The sequence below is a fragment of the Ranitomeya imitator genome, chromosome 4, assembly GCF_032444005.1.
Source record: "Ranitomeya imitator isolate aRanImi1 chromosome 4, aRanImi1.pri, whole genome shotgun sequence".
Classification (NCBI taxonomy): domain Eukaryota; kingdom Metazoa; phylum Chordata; class Amphibia; order Anura; family Dendrobatidae; genus Ranitomeya; species Ranitomeya imitator.
In genome coordinates this window covers 386990165-387010899 of record NC_091285.1, presented here as the reverse complement: position 1 = coordinate 387010899, position 20735 = coordinate 386990165, and the positions used below count along the sequence as shown (strand labels likewise).

At 37.6% G+C, this 20735-nt stretch overlaps 1 protein-coding gene across 50 annotated transcripts in view; it reads left to right on the top strand.

Moving 5' to 3' along the window:
• Positions 1-20445, top strand: part of CELF2 (CUGBP Elav-like family member 2) — a 671263-nt gene extending 650818 nt beyond the window's left edge. For 9 of the 50 annotated variants that reach the window (XM_069765273.1, XM_069765251.1, XM_069765239.1 and 6 more), the window contains 4 exons: positions 1055-1183; positions 5387-5584; positions 9149-9316; positions 15443-20445. In XM_069765273.1, the coding sequence (XP_069621374.1) occupies positions 1055-1183; positions 5387-5584; positions 9149-9316; positions 15443-15570 (623 nt within the window). In that variant the 3' untranslated portion in view covers positions 15571-20445. The remainder of the gene's footprint in view (positions 1-1054; positions 1184-5386; positions 5585-9148; positions 9317-15442) is intronic. The other 41 variants (XM_069765274.1, XM_069765254.1, XM_069765245.1 and 38 more) reach the window with 12 other exon arrangements.
• The last annotated feature ends 290 nt before the right edge of the window (positions 20446-20735 follow it).

Genomic DNA, 20735 nt, shown 5'->3' with positions numbered 1-20735 from the left:
CCAGACATGTTTTCCTCTGACCCTCTATTAACAGGTCCTTTTCACCAATGGTACCACTTATTTCCAAAGAAAAGTATATTTATTCACTGAATTCCCTGATTTATATAAGATTTGACAAGTACCCTATGTCTGTGACATTAGCTTGATGACTGCACATTGATATCTCCCATTTGGGAAAATGCATTGAGGAGACTCCTACCTCAATGAAAATCCTGCGTTAATAAATAAGTTTAGAATCACCATTTTTCTGCTTCCAACACCTGGTTTCAAGGGTGTTGGCAATAAAACAAATTAAGTCATTTTTGTTAATAAAGAAAATATTTTTTTTAAATTTATATGCTTCATTTTGTGGCTTTTGTCTGACATGACTTGATGTTAGCAATCCCATTCATGTCAGCTTTCCTTTGTGAAAAAATTAAATTGTACAATTATAATGGAAACCAGGTTTAAAATATTAAAAATTATATTTTACATTTTATTTTAGATTTCACACTTTCTAAAAAGCAGGTTTCACACACCAAGATTTTCTATGGAGCAAGGGAAAAAATCATCTTCCAGAGTAGATAGTGGTAGATCTATTAATGTCTTCCCTTTATGATGCTTGAAGGGCAAGACAATGATAAGAAACCTGAAGATGAAACAAGTGCCTGGCTCTAGCTTCATATTCTCTGTGAACGGTACCTCTGGATTCATGTTGTCAGAAGGGAGCCTTGCTTTATTATGATATTACATTTTTCTGCTGTGCAAGCACCTCTCTTTCACAGATTCTCATTTCGGTTTGTTCAAATGTTTTGCGGTTTGATTTCATGTACAATATGTTTTGTACAATGAATCCTGGCCAGAATTACAGACATTTCTGGCAGTTCTCAGTTTAACACATTCCATTCTAGAATATCGCATACAACACCTTACTAAGTCTTAAACGTTTTACATTTTTGACAAAAATGAAATAATAAGGCTAAACACAGGCCTTCCAATACATTCATAATAAAAAGGTAAACCTTATACTTTGCATTTTGGAATGTCTTTAAATGTTTTTTTTTTATTCTTCTAGTGGCTGGATCAACTGCGAACCCCTCTGCTGGAGCCATGAATTCTTTAACCTCTCTAGGCACTCTACAGGGGCTGGCTGGAGCCACCGTGGGATTGAATAATATAAATGCACTAGCAGGTACCGTAAACAGTGAGTATTTAGTGCTGTGGTGGATGGCATTTTCCATTGAATTTCATGTGATTTTTGATGTTGTATTGTAAAATTTGCAATTAATTCACATCACAATCTATACATATTTCTTAGTAAACTAAACTGAGTAGGTAGCAATATCAAGGAAAATCTCTCATACTTTTACAACATCAGTATGTAGTATGTATTCTGAACTGTTTGATTTGTACAGCTTACGTCTCTAAAATTACAAGACTAAGGGCCCCATACACATTGGACGGCTGTTAGACGAACAATGCTTATGACAGTCATTCAGCCAACTTTTCCATACATAGGAGCACTTGATCTCTTGATTGCTCCTGTGTTTACTTTGAGAAAATCGCCAGCTAACATGTCAACAACACGATCAAAATGGATCAAAATCAGTCACACCCCATCAATATCTCCAAAGACAGTCAGTCTGCAAGCACCCCCATACAGGGCGTCACACCCCATCGATACCCCCATCACTAGTTGGTCTGATGTGTATGGTGGGCCTGAATACCTAATTGAAGGAGAGCTAAATCTGTACTTGCACAGACGCTCGCAGCTAAACTCATAAGTATACAACTCCGGCAAAAACCAGACCACTGCAAAATGTACAGTTTGTCTGATTTTTCTCTTTATAGGTATATTTTTGAGTAAAATTAAATTGTTCTTTAAAGTCTACAAACTTCTAACAACATGTCTCCGAATTTCCAAGCAATACATTTTGGGGTATTTTTTCTGAAAAGGAGAAATGGTCAAAATAAAAAAAAACAGTGCTTTCAGACCTCAAATAATGCAAAGAAAACAAGTTCATAATCATTTAGAAACAACAATACTAACGTTTTAACTCAGGAAGAGTTCAGAAATCAATATTTTGTGGAATAACCATGATTTTTAATCACAGCTTTCATGCGTCTTGACATGGTTTCCACCAGTCTTTCACTCTTCTTCTGGCGCAAAAATTTAAGCAATTCTTCTTTGTTTGATGGCTTGTGACTATCCATCATCCTTTTGATTGCATTACAGAGGTTTTCAATGGGGTTCAAGTCTGGAGATTGGGATGCCCATGACAGGGTTTTGATGTGGTGGTCTCTTCATTTAAAGAGGAACATCAATAAATATGATCCATTAATACGTATCTTATTTCTTCAAGCGGTTGTTCTCAAGATCAAAACATAGGAGCGCCCTGCTCCACTGCATTCCATCTTTCTGCTTGTCAGTATGCTCCTGATGATTGACAGGTCAGACTGGTGGCATAGTCAAGCTGCTGACTCAAGCTCTGTACTCTCAAATACTGCTAGCAGAGGCAGCTTTGCGTCTGCAGCTTTGGAGGAGCTGAGAGGTTCTGAAGCTGGCTGGAGGCAGCAATCTGGCAAGCTTCAAGCACTTACAATCTCTGTTCGCCGTGTTTAGGAATTCGGCCACCTCTGACAGACTGAAACAGTGGCTGGTAACCTAGACAACAAGTAGTATACCAAAGAATTAAAAATCCATCTGTTCTTGAGAACAGAGAGGATTATTTAGAAGAGATAAATTGCATGTTTTATAAGCACTTTGCAGTTTTACTGATTCATCAGGTTGAGGTAACCTCTTTACAGTATTTTCCCTACTTTAAATTTGTACACCTCATTTAGAAAAATCTCATTTTTTTGACATTTGAAAAAGCAGTGGAATTCCAATCTTTTCCTATATACGGTATATAAGTGTGGAACTATTGGGTAGAAAACCTAAGAACATATTGCCAGCTCAGCTTTACCTACCTTTCCAAATTTAGTATTCTAGCATTTATATCTGTAATAGTATTATGCTAATTTCTAAAGCATCATGTTCCAATTTGCTGCTTTGCAGCTGTAACTAAGCTTCATCTTGTCTGTCAGAAGATTCTGGTTGTTACTGTTTTGCAACATCTGAAGAACCACAGGCTAAAGACCACTAGTCTAAAACAAGTTGGAATCATTTCCTCCATAGGTTCAAATTTTGTTAACAGAGAGAAGGATTAAAACATACAATGTGGACATGACCACGTGTAATGCAGTGTGACATAACAGTAAAGCTGGCTATATACATTAGATAGCTGTTAGCCTAGAGCTCTCTCTACACAGTCCCTCATAGGCTGGAATTCTGAACTTGGTTTAGCATTTCTTTGAGAGAGCTTCTAAGAGATTTCTCTAGCAGCGACTCATCACCCGCGCCGAAGGTTTGGCCATTGAAATACAGCAGGCTGGATCCTTCTCTTGAAGATAATCGGTCCCACATTCGAGGTAAAAGCAACAAAATTTTCAGCAAAGCTGCAAACTTAGGGCCTTATACATGTCAGCAACAGTGCAGCTTGTGTGCTGGATATACGCATTCCATTTACTGGATATTAATAAGTCTAAATAAAACTTTACTGCTTTTACCTCGATTGCTGGACCTATTTCCTTAGATTGGTTTCTTGATGATCCATGTGGGCAGAGATGAGGCACCGTGCATGAAGAAGCAGCTAAACATATGGTGAGCCGGCGCTATGTTTTGCTGCATCTTCAAATTATTCTCTACGCAGACATCATCACTAGGTATGACAGACCCATGGAACTTCTGGTTCTGGTACCTGACCCAAACTTTATTCCAAAGTTTGGTTTGGGTACCAAAACTGTACCCGAACTTGAACCGAACCTGAACCCCATTGAAAATAAAGTGAACCCAGACTTTTGAGCTGGAAAATCTAGCTCTCTCTGCAACTCCTTAACTCCGAACATTGCAACAGACTTCCAAGGGAAGTCTGTGTTCAGTGTTTAGCATCAGACCCTAACTGTCCTGTACAAACTCTTAACTTTTAAGTTTGGGTTTGCTCATCTCTGATCTTCACACTTTAGCCTGTCGGCAGATCCCATCAGCATTAGCTGCTTTGGCTGATTGTTAGCTAATGTGTATGAGGACCTTCACATTCTTACAGCTATAGCACTTCAGGGGACACCTGGTATTGTCAATGACATGTTAAATGGGGGACCCTGCAACAGATTTTTGTATTAAGGTCTAAGGGCTTCAAGGTGTTCCACTGAGAGATTTTTTTAGTCTGTTGGCCCCTAATCAAAAGATGAGACAGCAATTAACTGATAGTCTCAACAACATATCCTTACCTTAATGCAATACATGTTAACTACATATTAAAGTGACAGATGTAACAAATTAGCTATTTAAAAAAAATGAATTCTGCACACTCAAATCTGTGTTTCCCTAAAGAAGCACTCCAAGCAAAATTTGATCCTCTTAGTATATTGCAATCATCACATTATATGGCATTGTGTACTTACAATTGCTCATTTTGCCTTTAATTCTGCTCTATGTTGAAACAGGAAGTTTCTTTTCCCTGCATGAGTCATTCCCCTCTTCAACTCCTGACCAGCTTCTCCATCCTCCACCTTGCCAGGGACTTTTGCAGAGATGACTCATACAGGGACAGGAGACTTCCTGTTTCTACATAGAGTTTAGAAGGATTCAGTCAGTTTTTAATCACGTGATGTCATTGACTTAAAGGGAACCTGTCACCCCGTTTTTTCAGTATGAGATAAAAATACTGTTAAATAGGGCCTGAGCTGTGCGTTACTATAGTGTATTTTGTGTACCCTGATTCCCCACCTATGCTGCCAAAATGGGGTGACAGGTTCCCTTTAACAGAAAAGAGGAGAATTAGCTGGATAGAAGGGAAAATGAGCAATTGTAAGTACACAGTGCTATATAATATGATGATTGCAATATATTAGGACGATAACATTTTTGATGTGGTGCTTCTTTAGAGGTGCCTGGCAATTGCATGGTTCTATGGAGTCCCTAGAAGACCAGTAGATCTTTATTAGATTTGTATTATATATGTGAATTACAATAAACACATGAGCAGTATAGTGATATGGAAGTAACACAGGTAAATACATGTAGTATATTTTCCAGTCTTTTTCTCTATATGTTTAGTGCATGACTTTTGTTCTAAAAAGAGAACACGCAGTAGAGTAAAGTGACACTGCCTGCTTTCAGAGATGTGCATGTCTTGAGATATTACTCACCATTGTTTTACCGTGCTGTTTCAGTTTTTACTTGTCGGAGTGCTCATATTATTGCATGCAGTGCAGTCATTTTTCGGTGTAAAATGATCAATATTTATTAGAAAGCACTAATGAACAAGTGCAATTTTTTTTCTCTATTGTTGGGTTTTTTGTAAAGTTGCTCAAATGCTCTCAGGTATGGCTGCTCTGAATGGAGGACTTGGCGCAACAGGCTTGACGAATGGTACAGCTGGTACAATGGATGCCCTAACCCAGGCCTACTCAGGAATTCAGCAGTATGCCGCGGCGGCACTGCCAACACTTTATAGTCAGAGTTTGCTACAACAGCAGAGTGCTGCGGGCAGTCAGAAAGAAGGTAAGAGTATACTGAATTTAGAGAGATCGAATCAAGAGTGGTGTTTAAGAGAATGCTGCATAGGGAGATATTTGATTGATGGCTTCCCAGTTTACTGAATTTTCATTAAATTTATTTTCAATCCATGTCTCCTGAGAAAAAACAATTCTGTCATATTTATGAGCCCGTGTTGTGTAATAAGAAGTTATGGTGCACTTGGAGACACAGCGCAGTCCATTCTGGGTCCTAGAAAATGACATTACCTATGCCCAATATACTTTCTCAGGTTTCAGTCTCGGTTTCAATACTGCAATTTTTCAAAATGTAATGTGTGAGAACTAAACACATTAAACAAGATTACATTTAGACTGGGGACCTCATTTTATGCTGTCATCCCTTGTGAGGTCATGCAATATAATATTTTCCTGTGATGTTTGCACCATACCTGTCATTTTTAAATTAGTGATAGGACAACCATTAACACATTAGCGTCAGCAGGATTTTAGAAATTCCCCTGCTTCCTCTTTCCAAATTCACTTTTTACAGGATTGATTTTATACTGGCACCAAATCCAGCACAGGTTTTCTTGTTATACTGTTATTTACTCAAATAGATGTAAGAAGATGTACAAAATATAATTGATAACTTATCTATCAGATTCACATTTATTTCCTTGCTTAGATTTTATGTTTATTGGGTAACCCCACATAGTTGCAAATCAAGGTTTGCTTCCGAGGTACACAGCTGACAATGCAACAAAGGCTCGGGAGATCCCAATAAAAAAGTCTAAATGTGAATTAAACAATCTTTCAATATGGCCGAGATGTTTGTATGTATACATACACACATATATATATATATTTATATATATATATATATATATACATATATATACACGTGTGTTAGTGTGTGTATGGTCATGTTTGGCTAATATTACACAAAGATCCAAATAGTCCTTGTCTGATATCTGCGTTTCAGAATTGAAGTGTACACTATAAACTTTTAGTATAGAATTAAATAAATAATATATATCAGTCATAAAGAATCAGGACATAAATTGTAAATGTCCAGTACATTGAGTTCCGAAGACATATTAAACAGAAAGTATATGCTTCCAAATGACAAAGCTCGGTGGAAAATGCTGATAATGAGTGATGATAACACAGTCCATCCGTCTAGCCCTACCTATTGATTTAGATGCATAAAGTTAACGTCTGTCCTTTCCATACTGTCAATAAAAGATACAAACTCAGCAGCTTTAAAGGGAACATGCCGCTAGTTTTATGCTCTTATGTCCTCCAACCACAAGGTACGGGCTGGTGAAACAGTGTGAAGTGAGCTTGCCTCTTGTTTTCATTTACACTGCAAAAAGTGTCATCCCAAGGTAGCATGACTTAAAGGGTTGTTCCCAAGATGTCTCTTGAGCAGCCCACAGCTTCTGCTACTGTCATTGTTCTGAAGTCTGCATATAGAGGTAACAGCGCATTTGAAGAATAGAAAAAAAAAATGACCGCCACTTCAAAGCAGAAAAATACAAATATGAATAGGTGCAAGCTAAGAGAGCCATATAACTAAGAAATTAAAACTGCATCCTGAAACTCTATGATATGTACAAATTGAAAATAAGAAATTGGAATTACATTACTGCTTTAGAACATAAGTTAAAAACTGGAGGTACTTAGCGCATAAATTGGCCAATTCATATGAGTCCAGTAGCCAGCGACAAGGCGTACCCCTTTATTGGGACCCTAAACCTAACATGATGCCTCTCCCAGGCTAAAAGCCTACAATTATATGGGCAGGTATTCTCAAGCACTATTTAAAACCGCCTTAGGCTGATGGGAGGAATGCTCAGTCAGTATATACTACAAATGTCAAAGCGCAATTGAAAAAGCACATGGCTCAGGAAAGTCAGAGCCATGATTAGGAGAATTATTCTGGAAACTGATGATGCAGGGATATAGGGGATTAGGAATATTCAGGACTGATAAGAGTTGCTCAGTTAGGAGCTGACAGGAAAGGGGAGGGGATGAGCAGCTAACGGTATAGAAATCTGTGGGTTGTAGAGAGCTGACTAGCATCTTAAGAGTTCAGTTAACTCCTATCCTGGAACGTCATTTCATTCAGCCAGACTCTAGTGGCCAAACTCCTTGGAAAAATAAAGCTGCACATATGTAAGATAAAAGCACTCTCAGCAGGAGAAAGAAGGCAAGTCAATTACACATTGCTAATTTCATTCTACCTAATTAGCTAAAGCAAATTTTTAACAAGAGACTACCTCTTTAAGGTAAGCTGGGTGGGTATATCTTCAAGACACCTTACAGTAGGCACTTTTAAATGAATCACGTAGTAATAATAATAATATTTATTTTTATATAACGCTAACATATTCTGCAGCTCTTTACAGTTTTGCACACATTATCATCACTGTCCCCGATGGGGCTCACAATCTAGAATCGCTATCAGTATGTCTTTGGAATGTGGGAGGAAACCGTAGTGCCCGGAGGAAACCCACACAAACTCCTTGCAGATGTTGTCCTGGGTGGGATTTGAACCCAGGACTCCAGCGCTGCAAGTCTGCTGTGCTATCCACTGCGCCACCGTGCTGCCCTACAGGGGAAGAATAAAACTTTAGGATGCATAAAGCCATTAAGCGGGGCAGCACTTAGTGGCTAGCACTGTGGCTTTGCAAGGCTATGTTTTTGGTTCGTATCCCACCAAGAACATCATCTGCATGGAGTATGTCTGCACCACTAATTTCACCTAATGATCACCATATTTTCCGGGTAGCAAATAACTTGAAATAATAAAATGTTGACATTATTTTAGTTATTAAAGTAAAGCAGTAACTCAAGTTTTAACATCCTTTTTAGGACTGTGTTTTCCAACCAAAGTCATAGTCATAATGGGCAATGTACTGTATTCTTAAGTTTAAGCAGTATTATTTGTGTGACAGATGTATCCAAATACCACCCTGTATGGGAGATAATTGAAGCCTGTTATAGGGAATCTGCCAGCAGGTTTTTGCAATTTAATCTGAATGCAGCATAATAAAGAGGTAGAGAGCTTGATTCCAGGGATGTGTCACTTGCTTGGCAGTTTAATGTAGTTTCAATATAATCAGTGTTTTATCACCAGGAGATTGTCACTGCTAGACTAAGTGTCTTGTGCAAGCCATGCTGATATATGTAACCCAGCTCCCACCCTGATTGGTAGCTTTCTAATTATGTTCAGTGTACACAGGAAGCAGCCAATCAGTGATGTGGGCAGGGTTATACACAATACGGCATTCTGAGCATTTCTACATCTGCAGCAGAGAAAACAGGGATTCTATCAAAACTGCACCAAGCAGCCCAGTAAGTGATACATGGCTGGAATCAGGCTGTCTTCCACTACATCACTCAGCTCTCAGATTCCATAGCAAAAACCTGATGACAGATTCACTTTAAGGGAGTCCCAAGAACACAGCAATTACCTAAATCTGTCAATGACTTTCTGTTTGTTATCAATATGTAGTTAAATATATGTTTTATGAAATCATTTTAAAGTGTGCCTGGAAAGAATTTCTAACTATAGTGAAGTCAGGCCTCCTTTTCTCTTCCTCTCAAGGCCCAGAAGGAGCAAATCTCTTCATTTATCATCTACCCCAAGAATTTGGTGACCAGGACATCTTGCAAATGTTTATGCCTTTTGGAAATGTAATCTCTGCTAAAGTCTTCATTGACAAACAGACCAATCTAAGCAAGTGCTTTGGTAAGGAAAATGTTATCAAAATATGAAATATTGGATCATAACTATGAGCTACCCGGCATATTGCACGAAATCGAGCATTTATAGAGGTTGTGTCACAGGGTCAAAAGTTCCTCCCTTGATTATTGCTTTTTTTTTTATAATTCACCAAACGGTTCTACAGATATGAGCCTTTTTCTTGGTGCTAATTTTTATGGTCTTTACCAAGGGGGCATGGCTCACAGATTCTCTGATGGCGTGTCTTTAGCCTGTCCTGTATGACTACCCTAAGACTCATATCTCTGAAATTGTATGGCGGATTAAGAAAAGAAAATGGATTACTTAGGGGAGCAGAAGGAATAAAATAAGAGGAAAAACTGGCCAATTTTGACCTGGTGACTTGGTCCTCTTTAAAGGGAACCTGTCATGTAAAATAACGCTATTAACCTGCAGATGTGGAGATAATCTGCAGGTTAGAAGCATCCTGACACCGCTGGGATCCCCACACTGAGAGTCTCGCTGCTGGAAGGAAATGAGCTTTATTCCTCCTGGCAGCCTCGCTCTATCAGTCAAAGGGCTGGTGTCGGCACAGTTTCTGTGTATGGAGAACAGTGGGTGCAACCACATCTCCGGTGCTGACTAACAGCCATCACTAATGACGAGCCTGCTGACAATCAGTGTTACAGCCGACGCCATACCCCTGTGACTGAAAACGTGACCTACCGGGAGGAATAAAGCTCATTTCCTCCTGGCAGCAGGGCTCTCAGTACTGGCCCCGCACAGTGTCAGTACACTTTAACCTGCAGATTAACCTGATATCTGCAGGTTAATAGCGTTACTTTACATGACAGGTTCCCTTTTAAATAGATACTTTTACAGGTAGATCTGTCACTAACTATACTCTCCTGTTCAGTATGGCTGTGGGGCTATTGTTCTATTGTGTAGCCTGAACAGTACTAAAACTACAAACTAAGAAAGAAGCAGCCAAATAGTTTAAATCCATTATGTTCAAGAGGAGAATGTTATTCTTGCTGACCAAAATGCAAGAAGTTCAACACACACCATCATCAGTTTTTGGGACTTGTCAAGAGTAGTGATGAGCGAGTATGCTCATTACTCGAGTTTCTCCGAGCATACTCGGGTGGTCTCCGAGTATTTCGGGGTGCTCAGAGATTTAGTTTATGACGATGCAGCTGCATGATTTGTGGCTGCCAGACAGCTTAAATACATGTAAGGATTGCCTGTTGGTTAGGGAATCCCCACATTTGTTCAAGATGTCTAACAGCCGCAAATCATGCAGCTGCATCAACATAAACTGAATCTCCAAGCATGTCGAAATACTCGGAGACCACCCGAGTGTGCTCGGAGAAACTCGAGTAATGAGCATACTCGCTTATCTCTAGTCAGGAGTAATTGGAATCTGATAAAAAGCCCATGATAATTGTCATGGGTCCATCGTGTGCAGATGTCAGTAGAATAGAAGACTTTGTTTTGTGTTTGCCCTAGAGAAGTCCCCAGCACACGGAATATGCCAAGGTTATTAATAAGATATAATAAGTGGGAGATTATCAGTGGAATTCTTCCTAACACTGATACCCATTGCAACTTTAGGAAAAAAAGTTACTTTAATTTAAACCCATGTTCAGAGGTCAAACCCTATGTAAATACAATATCACTGCAGCTTTGACCTGATTTTATGTTTTCACATGTCAGAAAAGTGTGTAAAATTAATGCATTATATATAAAGAGTGTTCTCTGTATCTTGTACATGTTGCTTGCCTGTCATTGAAGCGTTTAGGACAAAATTTTAGTTTTCCTTTTTTTAAGTGTTGTACTGTTTAAAATGAGCGATGCACAGACACAATAGTTCACAAAGGAAAATGAATACAAACTGACATGTGGACATAGTGAGTAAATGAAACTAATTACTGTCAGTGCAGGCGAGCGCTGTTCCTATACTATCAGCATGTCACTTCTAGAATACCTAATCTTACTGCTTTGTACTAAGGCAGGCACATCACTTACTAGGTAGCTTTGTCCCTATCATTTCTGCTGTCTTCTCTGTCCTATGTTTCATTGTGACACTCTTCTTTTGTCTTGTGCCCTAAGACTCAGGAATCATTTCACAAAGCCTTGACTCAAACATTTGTAAGGCTCTACTTAACTCCTTGTGCATTAAAAAAAACAAGATATGTGAATTTACTTTTCCTAGATGTGTTCAATCTTGCCACTGTTCAAGTAAAAAAGATTCTTAAGATTTTGGCACAATTCTGGCACTCCCTACTTGAAATGTTGGACACTTTTCAAATTTTTTGGCAGAATTTTTGTGACAAAATTGTGGTGCTTCACAATTATATAACTCTATTCAGAGATTACCCACATTTAAGCACATTTATAACTGTCTAGCAAGGCGTAAAAAGTGTTTAAAATCCATGAGAAATTTACCGTATTATCCGGCGTATAAAACGACTTTTTAACCCCTGAAAATCTTCTCAAAAGTCGGGGGTCGTCTTATACGCCGGGTACGGCATGTGCGGAGCTCTGAGGTCGCTGCTTATGGTGCAGGGAGCGGTCCCGGATGGTTCCTCCAGACCCTGGGAACCATCCGGGACCGCTCCCTGCACACGCCATATAAGACGACACCCGGTGTATAAGTCTAAGTTCACATTTGCGTTGTGCGCCGCAGCGTCGTCGCCGCAACGCACAACGCAAACAAAAACGCAGCAAAACGCATGCACATGCGGCCCATGCGGCGCCAATGTTAAAAGATAGGGCCGCACGACGCATGCGTTTTTGAAAAGGTCGGCGCCGCCCGAAAAATGCAACATGTTGCGTCTGACGCGCCCAGGCAGGTGCGCCCTAACGCCGCATGCGGCGTAAAACGCAACAAAACGCAACACAACGCATGCACATGCGGCCCCAATGTTAAAGATAGGGCCGCACGACGCATGCGTTTTGTTGCGGCGGCGACGCTGCGGCGCAAACCGCAAATGTGAACGTACCCTAAGATGACCCCAAAAAAGTTGGGGGACGTCTTATACGCCCAGTCGTCTTATACGCTGAAAAATACAGTACCTAGCGCAATTTGAGGCTGAATTCTGATGCATGTTGCTTTTTCGCCTTGTTTGTTTCCATGTAAATCTTTGGATTTTTTTACTCTTTGCTCTTTATTTTAGTTATTTAGTTATGAAATGATTACTGTCATTCTGTAGTTAAAGAGGACCTTTGACAAAAATTGTCATGTTGAGCTAGACACGTGATGCAATAATGGCTGCAGAGCGGAATAAAACATTTTAATTAGTTTTTTGTTATCTTTTTTTATTTTGCTTTTCTTTTGCAGAGATATTAGCAATCAAAATATTTGGCATTTAATGAGTTAACTTTTGTTAAGTCCCAGTGGGTGTTATCAGATAGCAACTCATACTGGGAGACAAGTACAAGCCTGTGGGGAAACAATGCTAACTCATTAAGTGCCAAATATTTTGATTGCTAATGTCTCTGCAATGGATTCGCAAAATTTATTAAAAAAAATAATAAAAAGAAAATGTTTTATTCTGCTCTGCAACCACTAATACATTGCTTGTGCAGTTGAGCATGAAAAATTTGATGAAAAGTGCTCTTTAAAGGCGTTGTCTTGAACTTAAACCTATCCTTAGGATAGGTCATCAATGTCTGATTGGTGGAGCACCCCTGTCACCCCTTGATCAGATGTTCCCAGTTTTGGCGGTGGCTGAAACTGCTCAGTTGCGGAGCCACACAGTACAGCTCTGTTGACAGAATAGTGGGTTGAGTGTGCAGTACACGGCCACAGACACTATTCCATTGATGGAGCTATGTAGCTACGCAACTGAGCAGTTCCAATGACCGCTGACACCTGGAACAGCTGATTGGCAATGGTGGTGGGTGTCGCACCTCCACTGATCAGACATTGATGACCTATACTAAGGACAGGCCATCAATGTTAAAGTCCTGACAACCTCCTTATTAAATAAGCAGTTTCTCAAAAGTCGACATTTCCTTTGAATATTGCTGACACATTGGGGCATATTAGTCAATATTTCTAACTAAAAGTCTAGTCTAAGTTTGCACAATAAAGACATTATAAAAATAAACTAGACCATCTCAGAATGCACCATTTTTTATCATAGTGGTTCAACAGTACACGTCAGGTGGTGTACTTTTTGCTAGAAATGTGCTTCAGAATTTTGGTACATTTTTTGCGCACAACCTTGAAGTTATACGAAGAGAGTAACTGTAACACATAATAAATGTGGTACACGTCATGAAAGTTTTTTTTGGTACAAATTGCACCAGAAGTCTGGTACATTTAGCTTAGTAAATATCCTCCAAAGTTTTGTCCCTTTTAAGTGGAAGAATATTATGTGTATCAAATGCTTCAGATAAACTAGGGTTACAAATTATTGTAATGATATTGGATTTATATTCAAACTTTGAAAACGTTTACAAAGTTGGTTTTACCAATGTCCACTAGTGGATCAAAGGAAAGCCATGTGTAAATGTTTATAATCATAACATTAATATGTGTAAATGTATGCTGAAAACTGTTTCTTCTCCTTGTACTCATTGTTGAATGATGTGGGGTTAATCTGCAGGTTAATAGAGTTATAAAGTCATGCGGCCACCTCACCGAGAGCCCCACTGCCAGGAGGAAAGAAAATGTGTTCCGCTTTCAGTCATAGAGGCATAATTTCAAGTAATCGATCAGTACGCAGTGAGCGAGCGGCAGCTGAATCCATGCCCCAGCTTGACTGACAGCCAGCTGTGGAGTGCATCAGTGCTGAGCCACCTGTCAGTCAGTGACTGAGCAGGATTACAGTTGCTCTTGATCATGTACTGAGTGGGGACTGACGCCACTCCTCTATGAATGAAAGTTGAGGCTGTTGGGAGGAATAAAGTTCATTTCCTCTTGGCAGCAGGGGTCTCAGTGTAGTCCCATATCTTAATAGCGGTTTTTGACATGACAGGTCCCCTTTAACATTCTTTCTTCTAGTATAGGCAAACAAAGACTGTGCAAGGTTATGTCATCACAATCTCTTATGTTTTTATATTAACTTCAATTATAAAATAAAATATCATTTACTGTCCATTTTATCATGCTATTCATATGATAATTTCAAACTCGCAGCTCCTGTCAGTTTGTGCACCATGTGCACGAGTTGTTTTAAAATTCCATGCGCTTTGCTGGCACTGTAAAATGCTGCAGATTTTCTGCAAGTGAATAGCGCATAGTCCACTATGTTTTCACACCATGGGAACTTAGCCTAAGATCCATGTGAGAACTAAACACTAGCATATGTTCTACCCATCAAAAACATTTGATTTTTTATGAATATGTTTTCGATTTCCATATGTATGCAAAATTGTAAAAGAAAATGTATGAGGAGTCTTCAATACATCCCCATATAGATTGACAATATGATTAATCCTCGGGTAATATTGGGTAATATTGGAACGTTGGGTCTTATATGGCCAACTTTTCCTGCAGAAATTGTAATGTCTTGTTCCATTTACAAGATCATCTCTAGAAATGTCTCAGAAAAAAAGTTGAAATTAGAGGATTAAATGCAGATTCCAAGATGGTATTTAAATCCCTGCAGTGAAGGTTAATAATACATTTCTAGCTTGATGAACAACTACTAGTATCATAATACTTCGACTCTACTTTCAACATATTCTCGTAAGCATCAGGCTTTTTCATCCCTCTGCCAAACCAACTTCTTTGCTGAAGGTATTCAGGATTCACAGCATGCCCCAACATTTCCTTTCAGTACTCTGAATGTTCTAAGCAGCAATACTGAAACAGCACAGATGGTTTATTTTATGAAATGCAGAGTTAAAGGTTCTTTAAAGCCAAGCGCCGATTCTCTGCTTAGTGAACAAGAAAGTGAGACATTTCACCAATCGTAATGCCTCATATTTATTGCTTTGTGACTATTAGAGGGAGATTTTCTGAAGTGTGAAGCTAGAGATTATTGGACTGCTGAGTATTTCTAGCCAATATTTGTATTGGGTATACATGTAGTCGACATTTACTGTTTATGTGTATAGTCTGTTTTAATACTACGAACATTTTTCATCCATCTATATTGCCGTAATAAATCTTTATAACGTCCTTCCTCTTCTTTGCAGGCTTTGTTAGCTATGACAATCCTGTTTCCGCACAAGCTGCTATTCAGGCTATGAACGGCTTTCAGATCGGCATGAAACGTTTGAAAGTTCAGCTGAAACGCTCCAAAAATGACAGCAAACCATACTGATCTTAACCCCAGAAGCTTTCTGCTCTTATTTTAGCTTTCTTAGGGTAAGTCCCATGAGCCAGCCTATTCTCCACTGGGGGCTGAGAAGGAAAACATTGCCAACACTCACCAAGAGAGACAATTATTTTTACATTAAACGCTTCCATTCCCTTCTACCCTGAGCCCCAGCTCTCGCCATTTACTCTGGCTATATTTTTCTTACCCAGAATCCAGCAAGTTGTTTAACAATGTTCCTTTTCAGTTTTCATTTCCCTATATTTTTTGTATGACATCTTCAGATTTACAATAGCAGCGAAACAATGTGCAATTAAACTCTGCAACCACTGGTGCCATCAAATGAGAAAACAAAAATACTGAACACATGATAAAGGTTCGAGGACCTGGTTGTATAATAGTGACACCAGCAGTTAGGAGGCTAGGCTCGTGGCTTAATATGAAAATTGTTGCCAATCTACACAGTTTTATTTTTTATTTTCTTATTTGTTTGTTTCCTTAATTAAGGTACACACTCACACAGGCAAAAACAAAATCCTTCCAATGCGTCAGATTGTTTTAGAAACTTTTGTTTACAAAACATTTTAGTTTGATTTTTTTGATAAAGAAAAATTAAGGACCAGTCATTACTGGTCAATTAACTTCTTAAAATTAATTCAGTTTGTTCGTTATATTATGTATGCTGTTATTTATTATTATTATTATTATTATCATCATTTTGTTTGGACAAGATGTGTGTTATAAAAAACAAAAAAAAAGTCTTGGAGAACTGTTTCTAAAGCTACAGGGTTTCAAAATAACTAAAGTGAGTGAATATACTTGATGTTACTTGAGAGATAAATTTAATAATAAAGGAAGCCACAGGCCTGTAAATTTTATTTGTAAAAAAACATTTCTATTTTTATACAAAAATTTTTACTGCCTCAGAAATAATGGGAGTTATTTATTGTTAACTTATTGGATACATAAAGAGAAGCTCTCGATGCTAGATAGATACCTTTTTGAAATAGACTCTAGAGTAACAAAATATTGAAAAATAATACTGTTTTATTTTTAGTTGAAACACCCATTATGCACAAATCACTCTCTTCCGTTTCTATGTTTTGTTTGATTATTTTTGTTTCCATCGCGTAGTGAAAGATTTGTCCTGTGACTTATTTGTTGTGTGGCATTTGTTCAAAATGGCCGCCTTTTCCCCTTCTGTAACCCTACCTGTCCTCCCCAAAGCAATCCATCTGCACTAAATCTAACTAGATGGTTTCTTTTGGGCTGTTCATTGTGCTTTTATGTTAAAATATATTCTATATATTTATAATTAAATGTGAATTATGGAATGCATATAGAATATTCTAATGACTAAAAAAATTGCATTACATTTTATTCTTACACTGGTTAACCTATTCAGTGCTGGAGCAGACAGAACTGCATTACCTTTTAATGCACCACTGGTAACTCCACCACTGATAGGCTTAAAAAGTGATTTTTGTTTCTGCTGCATAGATTCTGTGTAACTTTATACTCTTCCTTGTTTTTTTTCCCTAGAACATCTCCATGCCTGTTAGTTCACCGTTTGCCTAGCATGTCCCTGTGGCGTCTGTAAAAAAAAAAAAAAAAAAGTTTCATCGTCCCGTCATTGTTTCTGATGTCTTTCTGACCTCACATCATATTTGATCCTCCAACTGACTTAGTTTGACTTCTGAAATTTGCATGTGATCTCATCTAGCTTTGAATTCTGGAAAAAATAAAACACAAAAACAAAAAAAATCAACGCAAAAAGCGTTGCAGCGTTTGCGCAAGACTGAAATTTACTATAAGATAAATTACAGAGAAAAAAAAGATAAAAAAAAACCTGTGGCAAAAAAAAAAAGTTTTCTCTTTTTCTTTCTCTTTTTGTTTCATAACATAAACAGACTTGAAAGTATTACACAGGGATTAGCATTCTGTCTGGTCACTGTTTCCTAAAGCAATATGTGTCCAGGAATGCAGAATGTTGGTTTCTAAATGAAGCAGACAACTTCCAAAACAGTTTGAGAAAAACTGTCTGATTTTAAGTCTCTAGAGCTCTGTAATAGTTTTTACATTTTTCAGGCAGTGTAAAGTTTTTTGATAAGGCCATTTTAGGTGGCTCACTTTCTCATTAAATTATATATATAGAACCACTTTTTTGTAGATTAGTATAAGAAAATATTTACCCTGTTTTGGGGCAAATGCTACCTAGTTCTGTCACCTTTTGCTGAACTGACTCACAGTTAGACAATCCATGGTTTAATGCACATGAAATTACCTATATTTTATACTGTTTCAATGTACAGAAAAGAAGGTAAATGTATACCGTGTCATGTTGGTGCTTCTGTGAATTTAGTTGTGGCTTCATTAAGTCTTAAAAGTCTTCAGTGTTCTACGTTTAATAAGTTTTAAAAGAAAAAAAATCGGTTTACTTGAACAAAAATAATTTTCAGAAATAAAAAGTCTGTTTGCTATAATTTCATGTGAAACAAGAAACAAAAAAAACAAAAAAAACTATTCCATAAAAATAAGTTTTGTGTTGGCTTGTAAAGCATCGATGTTCTTATTTTCTATTGTGGGGAAACTTAGATGTGTTTGTGTTCAGCAAAATGTGACCTGTTTTTTTTTCTTGGAAAGAAAAAAAATCAGTGAAAATAACAGTGCCAAATTCCAAAGGTACTTCCTGCCTAAAGCTTCAGTGTATTTCGTGTACGAAGTAATTTGATAACATGGGTATTTTATTATGTGTTTTGTATAAATCCCTTCTATTTAAAAAGAGAGGTTACAAAGTTTGTTAACTTGCTATCCTGTGGTCTTGTTGCCTGAAATTGTTATTGTTTGTTATATCTCTTTGATGTTTTTGGTAAAACATTGTATACAGTAAGTGCCCATGTTCCACTTTTTTAACCACTCTGCACATCGATCCTGTGAAAGCAAACCTCACAACTGTACTTTTTTCATGGTCTGTGGAAGTCTTTACGGTGAAGAGGGTTGAACTGCTATTCCTTTTATGCATACCGTCCAAAAGAATCAGGGTATATAAAACACATATAAGCACATACATGGTTTAAAGAGCACGTGCACATTGTTTATGTACAACTTTGGAGTCATCCATGTTTCCAATACCACAGTAGGCAAAGGAAACAGCACATAACGTCAAAAGTGCCGCATAAACTTCTCATCTCCATCCTTTGTATGTCAGAAAGACTTCTTGAACTTGTTTTTAATGTCTTTACTTTCCGAGCTGGCATTATGTCTAATGGCACAAATGTAGGGTTGGCCTCTTTGTCCGCCATTATTCCCTAAATGGCTAGACTGTAATAGCATTTGATAAATAATACAGTGCCTCATTTCTAAACCTCAACAAATGCTATCGATCAACAGTAGTCCGAGACCCCCCTATGTTCAGTGAAATTTGTTAAATTTGTAATCATTTATATATTGGTCCTTGCCAGTGTTCACTTCTCTACTCCTGGGTCCTACCAGTTTACTTCTCTACTCCTGGGTCCTACCAGAATTACTTGAGGGCTATTTTTGTATGAGAAATGCACAAATACTATAACTAAATTTTATCTAGATGCCATTCTATGAATATATGTATAGAGATATATATTATAGAACACATATTTTTGTTATGTAGATTTATGCAGATTTGGATGCATCTCGAAATGAAAGCGTACAATGACTAGTCTGTTGTGACTTTTAATGTTACAATGTGCTATTTAAAAGGCATTAATCTAACACACTTAGGATTAAGGTGATTGAGAAATCCATTTACAATGTATGATGTCCATCCCATCCACCCCACATACAGTTGGACAATACAGAAAGTTAATTCTCTCAGTTAAGTGTCCTACTGTACAAAGAAGAACATGTTCAGCACTAATGCAGTTAAACACAAGGATCGCACTGAAGGACGCTGCTTAAAGGACTAATACGTTCAACCAACTTTTCACCTTAAGATTCTAGTTTTTTGGCTTGTGTAATTCTGAAGTCATTTTAACTGTTCTGTTTTTATTATCTCAAGTGCTAAATACAAATAAGAAAAAAAACTTGTAGTTTCATAACATTTTAGAACTACATCTTACAAAGGAAATGTATTTGTGTTTCTTTTTGTGCTGTGAGAATTGTTGTTTGTAGAGATTAAATAAGAATTCATTTTGTTTCGAATTACAAATGGTTTTTGAGTATTGTCTGAGAAAAGCCAAAGTTACTGCAATTTTAGTGGAAACTGTAAGATCATTTAAGTATTGTTTATGTTTTCTTGATGCATTTTGGTTCTGTTGTGTGATGGAATTTGAGCCAAAAAGAAAAACAAAAAAACAGGCTTTCCTATTTCTACTAACTGATTGTACTTATGCATTTTGTACCAGTGCAACATTTTATACTGGAGATTAAAAAAACAAAAGGAAAAGTTGTGGCTTACTCTTGAAGGCCCTACCGTGACCGATTTTGAGTTTGATTTTTGAATGGATTAAAGAACGGTGGTTTTGCTTTCGACATTAAAAAAAACAAAACTTTGGCTTGCTTTTTTCCTTTGCTTATACATAACGTTATGATAATGTCTAAATGGACAGCGGTAAGTTACACTTTTTATTATGTGTTGTGCAGTTACACACTAAGGTAATTAGCGCTAGACGTACACAGTCACTTTAAGTGGATAAATGTATTAGTAATACCTAAAAGAAAAAAAAATCCAAACAAAAAAAATAGAGGTTTGCTTTTTTGCCGTTTAGAACAAAGTTTTTTCTGACTTCTGTCTTCATTGTGAACATTACTGTGTAGTTAAAACAGTCAAACTTATTTTTGTAACGTATGTTATTGTGTGATGCAGTTTTTTGCTTCTGTCTCCAATATTAAACCATTTTCCTAATACTCGTCTCTTTGTGTGTTGTGTTTGTTGGTGCTCATCATGTGGTAAAACATTGATACACTTCACTGTTTAACGTCTGTTTCTTTATTTTTTTGGCGTTTTTTTCTATGTTGTGTATAAAAGCTACAATCAATTCCATTTGAGAGAAAGCCCATTGCAGACAAAAAGGAGGGAGCAACCATTATACCCCTGCTTTTTGTTCCTTACATGACCCATTGCAATAGGGTTTACATTACATGTACAACGATATGTTTCTAATGAAGTCCTTGCTTCTACGGTAAAAAATATTATA